Genomic DNA, 8,873 nt, shown 5'->3' with positions numbered 1-8,873 from the left:
GTAGTGGTGGTAGTAATAGTGGTAGTAGTGGCAGTAGTAGTGGTAGTGGTGGTAGTAGTCATAATAATCACTAACATATAATACTCTAAGGTTTGCAAAGTGCTTTACCCATATTTTCTGAAGTAGGTGATCATTATCTGCTTTACAGGAGAGGAAACTAAGGCTGATAAAATGTATATGACTTATCCAGGGTCACACAGGTGTTTATTAAGCTCTTACCATGTGCCAGGCACTGTGATAAATGCTATACAAATATTATATAATTTAATCCTCACAACCCTTGGAGAGAGATGCTATTATTACCCTCATCATACAGTTGAGGAAACTGAGGCAGACAGAGGTTAAGTGACTTGCCAGGGTCACAACCAGTAAGTGCTTAAGGCAGAATTTTAACTTGGGTCTTCTTGACTCCAAGTCCAATGCCCTATCAACTGGGCCACCTAAGTGCCTATTTTATTAATGTATTTTGATTTTCATACCATATTCACATTCCAGTAATGTCCCCCAGTGCCCTCCTTTATAAAAGAAAAAAAAAGATACAATTATTATTTTGCAATTTTATCATTTAATTATACATCACATTTGTTAATGAAATGGAGCTGGGAAGGATAGCTTACTGAATGATAGAATCAGATAAAAAAGAATTAAGATTATTAAGTGTATGCATTAGACTGAATAACTTAAATAATAATATGTAATAAGATTAAATAATAAGATCAAAGTTATGGGCATAAATATAAAGGATGAAACTTGGATTCAATTAACTTCAGAAATACAGGGTGGGGGAGCCAAAGTTAGACAGCAGACATTCTGAAAAAGATCTGGGGGTTTTAGTGGACTGCAAGCTCCAGGTGAGTCAGCAGTGTTATGGGGTGGGGTAGAAAGCCATGGTGATCCCTCCTGAGAGAATGAGATGGTCAGACCACACCTGGAGCATCAGGCCTCTTTGTTCTAAGAAGACATTGATGAATGGGATAGTGTCCAGAAGAAATTGGTGAGGCCAGGATGGTGAAGGGTCCCCTGAGTCCATGTCATCTGAGGAGGGGTTGAAATGATTCCCCCACTCATCAGAGTGGGGAAGGAGGGAGAGACAGAGACAGAGAGGGAGGGAGAGAGACAGAGACAGAGAGAGGCAGAGACAGAGAAAGGCAGAGATAGAGACAGAAGCAGAGAGAGAGACAGAGACAAAGAGAGAGGGAGAGGGAGGGAAAGAGAGACACAGAAACAAAAATAGACACACACACACACACAAAGGAGGAGGAGAGAGAGACATAGGCTATCATCAAGTATTTAGAGTCATTTGGTAGGGGAGAAGGCTTAGTTTTGTCCTGTTTAGTCTAATAAAATAGACCCAGGAAGAATGGGTAGACAGAGGCTGCAGAGGCTAATACAGGCTTGAGATTGGGAAAACCTTGGGCGCCCCAAAGTGGGTCAGTCTGGCTCCAGAGGCCATGGGCTGCCTCTCCTTGGCCATCTTTGAGCAGAGGCTAATGACCACTTGTGAGGATTCCTTTCGAGTCTGGGTTGATCTAGATGGCTGCTGAGGTTGTTTCCAACTCTAAAATCCTGATTCGGGGCTGCCATATGTAATTCACTTTAATGTTGAAAGGATCTGCATTTCATTCCTTCTCTTAGGGATGGCTTTTGTGTGTTAGGGGATGCAATATTACACCAGGAGGGTGGGATTGCATTTCCAAACACCTGCCCAGAGAGAGACAAGACAGGAAGGACAGTAGAGACACAGGTACACGGCTGAGAATGCCACATGAATGTAGAAGACCCCAGGCGGACACTGAGGTCAGACATACAGAGAGATGGCTTTGAAGTGGTGTCCAAGTGGCTTTGGGTGCTCATCTCCAAGTGTGTACATACTGACCAACAGCTTGTTGGTCCCTCTCTCCCTCTTTTCCTCCCTATCTCCCTCTAGCTGTTTTTCCTTCTCTCCATCTCTCCCTCTCCCATCCCTCTTTGTTCCAACTCTCTCTCGCTCCCATCTATTTCTCCTTTTCTATCTTTCCCCCTCCATTTCTCCCTCCCTCTATTTCACCTCTTTCCATCTCTCCCTTACTCTTCCTCTTCTTATCCTTTTTTCTTCCCTTCCTCCTCTTACAGATCCTAGACTCAGAACTCTTCGAACTGATGCACCAGAATGGAGACTACACTCACTTCTACTTCTGCTATCGATGGTTCCTGCTCGATTTCAAGAGAGGTGAGAGAGGGGGAGAGGTGGAAGGGGAGAAGAAGGGGAGTGAAGCAGAGAGACACACACAGAAGGAGGGAGGGAGAGTGAGAGAGGAGACAGAAAGAGAGACAGAGACAGACAGACAGTGACAAAGAGATGGGTGAAAGAGAAGAGATACAAAGACAGAATTGCACAGTTCTTTCTCCTTGGGATATCTTACTGAGGATGGAGGATTGATCAGAGGTGGATTTAGATGGGGTACAGATAACAGTTTGAACAGGAATATATTAGGAAACTCACTATTCTCATAGGAAAAATATAAGAAGCCCACTGCCTAGGCTAAGGTAACATTTGTGCTGAGCCTAGGATGGTGACATAGTATTGGAAAGCAGGGATCCAGAGATCACAGCGTTTTTAGGATTTAAAGTTACAAGGAAAGATAGAGAGTATTTAGTCCTGCCCCCTCATTTAAAAAAATAGAATTTTGTCAATATCTTTTGTTTTAAAATTACCTACTTTTCAATATTTCCCTTTCCCTTCTGAGATAGACATCCTTTATAACAATGAATTAAAAAAAACCAGTTCAGCAAAACTAAGCAATACGTCAACAAAGTCTGACATCTTATACAGTGTTCCATATCCGTGGTCTCCCACCTTTACAAAGAAAGGAAGGAGGCACTTTCTTCGCTTTTTTGGAGCCAAGCTTGGTCATTATATTTTCACATCTTTTCAATTTTGACCATTTTGTCATAGTTTTTCTTTCTATTTGTTCATTTCCATTGTGTATAATGTTTTCCTGGTTCTAATTACTTCACTTTGCATCAGTGCAATTACTGTGTTTCCCTGATAATAAGACCTATCCCGAAAATAAGCCCTCCCCTTACTGTGTAAGATTCCTCTAAAATAAGCCCTCCCCCAAAAATAAGCCCTATTGAGATTGCTACTGTAGTGAAGGTGATCCCCTGCGCTACACGCTACATTACAGTACCCTCTGTATGCACCATTCCCCGCCCCCCCCGAAACGCACGCCGCGCGCCGAGCTGCATCCAATCAGAGCTGCAGCAGTGAGCGCGTCATCCTGTTCTTTATTGAATTCATTATTGAATAAAGGTACCTTTTTTGGTTCACATTTACCTGTTTATTAAAATTGCTGTCAATGTTCATTAAAATAAGCCCTCCCCTGAAAATAAGCCCTCTGGTGTTTTTCTGTCCAAAAAAAATAATAAGACAGTGTCTTATTATCGGGGAAACACGGTATGTCTTCTCATACTTCTCCAAATTCTTCATATTCATTGTTCCTTACAGGGCAGTATTTCATTATATACACACCCACAGTTTCTTTAACCATTCTTCAGTCAATGGGCATTTACTTTGTTTCTGGTTATTTGCCGCTACCATAAGTGCTTCTTGAAATATTTTGTTGTACATGGGTCAGTTCCCCTCATTTTATTTGCTTGTTAGTCTGTTGATCTATCCATTCATTCATTTTTTTTGCTCGAGACTGAGTCACCCTCTCTCACTCAGGCTGGAAATGCAATGGCTATTCACAGAGTTATCCCAATGCTGATGGGCATGGAAACGTTAACCTGTTCCATTTTTCCAATCTGGGCTGATTCACTTTTCCTTAAGTAGCCTGGTATCCTTCCACCCTACCCCCACCACCACCCCACCCAAGCCCTGCCCCAGAGCTCACAAAAATGGTATCCTACTTAATCTAGACACTAGCCAACTATCTGTGATAACATAGCCCTTCTACTGCTCAGAACTCTCATACTCAAGCCATTCACCAACCTCAGGCTCTCTGTCAACAGCAGGGACTATAGGTGTATGCCCCCTCACCCAAACAGCTCCTCTCACTTAGCAGATGAGGAAATTGGGGAGAAGTAACAGAGCCAGAATTAAAACCCAAGATCTCTCTCTCCAATGCTAATGCTCTTTCCTAGTACCACAGGGCCAGAACTTTGACTTCTTTGGAATTGAACTCCCAAGAAATTCAGGCCCTCCCCCCCCACCCCGCTTAAGTAGCAATGTGCCCTATTTGCTTAGCAGATCTAGTAGGGCATGGATGTGATTGACCATTTGATGGTGGCCTTGGATATGAGCATAGGATTTTCTTTCCGAGTTTTGGGCTTCTTTACAGGGTCCTAGGACCTTGTAGATGTCTCTGAGGCTGAGGGATGTGTAACACCCTCCCCTGCTCCCCATCCCCCCAATACAGAGCTGCTCTATGAAGATGTCTTTGCTGTATGGGAAGTTATCTGGGCTGCCAGACACATCTCTTCTGAACACTTTGTTCTGTTCATTGCCTTGGCGCTGGTGGAAGGATATCGGGAGATCATCCGTGATAACAACATGGACTTCACAGACATTATCAAGTTCTTCAATGGTATGAACCTGAGGAGGGACTCTGGGGACCACCAAGTCCCAAGAGCCAGTGTGTTTTTGTGGGTGGCATAGCAGATGGGTGGTGGCAGCAGTGGCTATATGTCTTTGGAGGTCACTGTATCCTAGGATGACAGGACCCAGGGTTACAAGGGCCCTTCATCTGGTACAACCCCCTCATTTTACAGATGAGGAAACTGAGGCCCAAAGAGGTTAAGTGACTCACAAAGTCATACAGGTAGTAAGTGGCAGAACTGGGATTAGAACACAGGCATTTGATTCCAGATCCAGCTGGTCCCAGCTCTAAATCTAGGGTTCATTCAACTGACTCCAGCACTTCCCTCCCACTGCCGGCCCCAAATGGGGAAGCTTCCTGGGAATTCAAATTCCATGTCATATTCTTCTAGACAGGGCAGACAGCGTCCAAGCCTCCTGGGGTCCTGGCAGCCTTGCTGACCTAAGGAAGAACCGAATGAGGATAGGACCAGTGGGTCCTAACTTGATTCTGCATCTGTTGCTTTCCTAACCCTGTTTTCCACCTACCCCCACACCTGTCATGTGTACTCCCTGCAGAGCGAGCAGAACATCATGATGCCCAGGAGATCCTGAGGATAGCCAGGGACCTGGTCCACAAAGTACAGACACTGATTGAAAACAAGTGAAGCTGGCAGTGGCTTTGGTGAGAGAAGGTGGAAGAGGAGGCAACAGTGGCCGACCAAGCTCCCCAGAGTCCAGAGAGTCCCAGGCCCCCTGCACAGGGCAAGTGGAAAGGGTGGCCCTGCTGGGACTATCAGCACCTCCCCTACCCCGCCAGCCTCAACCCTGAACCATGATCCTGAGGTATTTTCCATGTAATGCAGACAAAAACAAAGTAATTTGGAGATCGAGAGACTCCAGGCCTTCCCATGTGTTGGTCCACAGCTAACCTATGGGACCTGCCTTTGGGACAGAGGGAGGAATGACTGGGAGTTCTAGAGCTCTCTCCTGGTCTTGGCTGGGGGTAGCCCACACTGGACCCCTAAAGCCTCAGGCCTATGACAGACACTCTCTGGGATAACTACCTCCCTTTCTATCCCCACCCAGCCCCAAAGAAACCCCTTTCAGGGTCACCATAGGAATAGACAAGACCACTAAAGGGGGATCCTGCTTGAGAGGTGTCTTGCCTTCAGGGGTCTAGCATGTAGAAAGGGAGACATCCGTAGGTCTCTAAGGGCCTAGAATCTGCCTGAGATGCCCCTTCTGGATAAAGAGAAGAGATATTCAGGCCAGACTCCAGAATGGCTGTAAGGCTGCAGAAAGCAGCACCCTACCTAATGCCCTCTGGTCCACCTCTTCAAAGGAGCTGGGGAGAGGGATGGGTGGTCAGGCAGCTGCCCTCCTAGGCATGGTCACACTCCCCCTCCTTCTGGAGGCTGGACTTATACCCTGCTGTACAATAAGGAAGGCTCTTGAGGAGTAAGGGTGGGGGACATTCTGGAGCTACCTTCATGGGTTTCTATGCCCATGTCCCAGTTCCCCAGTGGGACCCAAGAGACTATTTCAGGTATTTGGGAGGGAGGGAGGAATGGGCAGGGAACAGCCTGGAGCTGTCCCAAGGTCCCCAGCCCCTCCAGCATTACTGCCTGCTTTTTATAACCCCTTCACCAACACACCCCCTGCTCCAGGCACCAGCCTGTGCACACATGTACAAGTGTACCTCCTTTGTGTATTCAGCTGTCCGTGGTCCTAAAAAATATGTCAAGCAAATCCTCCTGCAGGCTCTAAGAAGAGCTTGTTTCTTAAAGGCTCCTAATGCAAATCTTTCTGTAAAAGCAAAAGCTTGAGCCCCAGCCTGCTTGTAAATCCAGATTTCCATATGTCAGATTTGCTGAAAGCAGCACTTGCCTGTATGGAGAAGGCACAAGAGGTGGGAGCCCACCCCTCTCAGGGACCCTCCCCTTGGAGCTCTAAAGGAGCCCAGGCTGTTGTCCCAGTGCCTACAGGTGCCTCCTTGCTCCAGAACGTCCCCATGGAGTCATACCAGGATGCTGGATCCTTCCACTTGACCTCACTGTTCTCCCTTGACCTTGCTGCTGCTTGGCCAAGGCATAGGAGGAGGGGGAAGTAGGGAGGCAGAGAAGCTCCAGGGGGCATGGCTTGATCACCCCTAGGGTAGGGGGATGGGAGGGCAACTGAGGGAGACTGCCTCTCCATGCCAGAGCTTTTCTAAGCTTCTGATTGACTAGCTAAGGCCAGAGCCCATAGCTGGGCACCCCTGGAGTCCTCTGTATTCTCAAGTGCCAACACTGCCCTAGGCTTGGAGGGGCCTTTGATCTTGGCCCCCAACATAGCCAACTCTTTAGAATGTAGAGAACCATGAGCAGGGCTCTTAGGGGTTCCCTCCCTCAGGACACTGCCTCAGATCAAGCATCTCTTAATCCTAGGGATAGGATGGGGCCAGGCTCCCCCACCTCCAATAGTAATCTCCCCTCTGGAGGAAGTCCAGGAAGGGCCCACCCCCCAGGGCCTCCCTGCCCTTAGCATGCTTACTGTTATCCTGCACCCAGTTTCCTCCTCCATCTCCCCCCCACCCGCAGGAGTCATGTAGGTCCTGTTAGGTGGGAGGGCCATGGTGAGGGTGCATTTGCCATTTGGGGCCTTCTGGAGTTCCTCTGTGGGCCTGTGTGTCATTTATTAGAAAAAAGGGGGAAATACCCTTTTCTTGGGAGGGAAATGCTATCCCAGCGCTGCCCCTCCTACTCTGCCCCCAGACTCTGCACTGCCCCATCATCCCCTCGTGTACCATGGGCCCCACGGCTCATGCTGTATGCGTGTGTGGCGCATCCATGATGCTGCATGTGCTGCCGTGCGCCTGCCTTAGTGACTGGTTCATGAGGAGTGGGAAGGTTGGTTGGTTTCTTTTTTTTCCTGGCTCAGATATTCTAATGCTGTCCATTGTAACACAAACAATAAACACTGAGTTTGGTGACACCTGGTGAATCTGGGGGCTCTCAGTGACCGATGGATCGAGGAGTGGCATTGAGGTGGGGGCAGTAGTAGAGGGACTGACTAGGAAATTGAATGAAAGAAGGATTTTATGAACTTAGAAGTCCAAGGGAGGGAGCTCGAGGAAATGTGCCAGTCTTCCCTTGGAAGAGATGGAGGGTGTGTACAAGGGTGACTTCAGGTCACAAGACCTGAAGAGGCAGTGCCATGAAGAGTGTTGAACTTGGCATTACCAGACCTGTCCACTTCCTGTGTGACTTAGGGCAAGTCACAACCTCTCTGGACTTCATTTTTTATATCCTTTCCAGTTTGAGATCTCAGAAACATCCGCTGGAGAATCCAGAGATCCATCCCGGGGATTGGCTATGGGCCTACCATTCATGTAATGCTGGGAGGGGGAGTCTGAGTCAAGCTACACCTTCCTGCCCTTGATAAATCTGGATGCACCCCCTCCACACAGACACAGACACACACACACACACACACACACACGCACCCATCCCACATTATTCAGGTCAGCCTGCCCTGGACAAAGGGGACAGAGGTACTGACTTGGATACATTTTGGAACTGTCATCCAGGTGTCTCCGCCCCCTCCAGCTGGTGGACGGACCATCAGTGCTATCTCTGCACTCAGAAATAAGTTTTTAATCCAAAAGCTGGAGTTGTCAGATGGCAGGCCCTCCCTCATTCAAGCAGAGTCCATAGCCCCAGGAAAGCGGACTAGGAGGGCAGGACTTTGCACCAAGGAATCAACCCCATGACACACACTTCAGAGCTCCTAGTCACAAGAGGAAAGGGTGAACTGGGAGGGGGACAAGGGGACCAGGGGAACGAAAAGCCATCCCAGTCTACAGCCTTGGCAGGAGAACCAGTCTCTATGGTCACCATCCACCTCTATCTTTTCAACCCCAGAATCTGAATTAGCTGTTCCTGAGCATCAGAACGACACTTTTATCATTCCTATGCCTTGCACATTTTTCATTTTGGACCAGAGCTGGGATTTAAGGAACTCCCAGTGTGGAAATTCCCTTTACCAATGCAGATCAGCGTATGCTCTGCAGCTGAGAATCCTAGTTGCCTGGAACCTTGAGAGGTTAAGTGATTTGTCATATAGCCTCAGTGCCGCACTGCTGCCTCACACATTAAGTGCTTAATATAATAGATGCTTAAAAGATCGGAGGAGTTGTAACTTCAGTACTATCCTGTAAGAAAGCAGAACTCCCCCCCCCCCAATTCACCAGTGAGCTTAAAACCTTGTTGTATACCATCTCTTCCTCCACTTTGCCCTGAGGGCTCCTTCCCTCTACTCATCCAGCCCCTCT

At 47.7% G+C, this 8,873-nt stretch overlaps 1 protein-coding gene across 5 annotated transcripts in view; it reads left to right on the top strand.

Annotated features, from left to right (window-relative positions):
* SGSM2 (small G protein signaling modulator 2) overlaps window positions 1-7,534 on the top strand; it is a 75,135-nt gene extending 67,601 nt beyond the window's left edge. For all 5 annotated transcript variants that reach the window (XM_069089639.1, XM_069089638.1, XM_069089637.1 and 2 more), the window contains 3 exons: window positions 2,113-2,209; window positions 4,401-4,568; window positions 5,138-7,534. In XM_069089639.1, the coding sequence (XP_068945740.1) occupies window positions 2,113-2,209; window positions 4,401-4,568; window positions 5,138-5,226 (354 nt within the window). In that variant the 3' untranslated portion in view covers window positions 5,227-7,534. The remainder of the gene's footprint in view (window positions 1-2,112; window positions 2,210-4,400; window positions 4,569-5,137) is intronic.
* Window positions 7,535-8,873: the final 1,339 nt, after the last annotated feature.

Source organism: Petaurus breviceps, unplaced genomic scaffold, assembly GCF_028583685.1.
Source record: "Petaurus breviceps papuanus isolate PSGF00001 unplaced genomic scaffold, PetGlider_PUasm1.0 186, whole genome shotgun sequence".
Taxonomy (NCBI): domain Eukaryota; kingdom Metazoa; phylum Chordata; class Mammalia; order Diprotodontia; family Petauridae; genus Petaurus; species Petaurus breviceps.
This window is presented reverse-complemented; position numbering and strand designations above follow the sequence as displayed.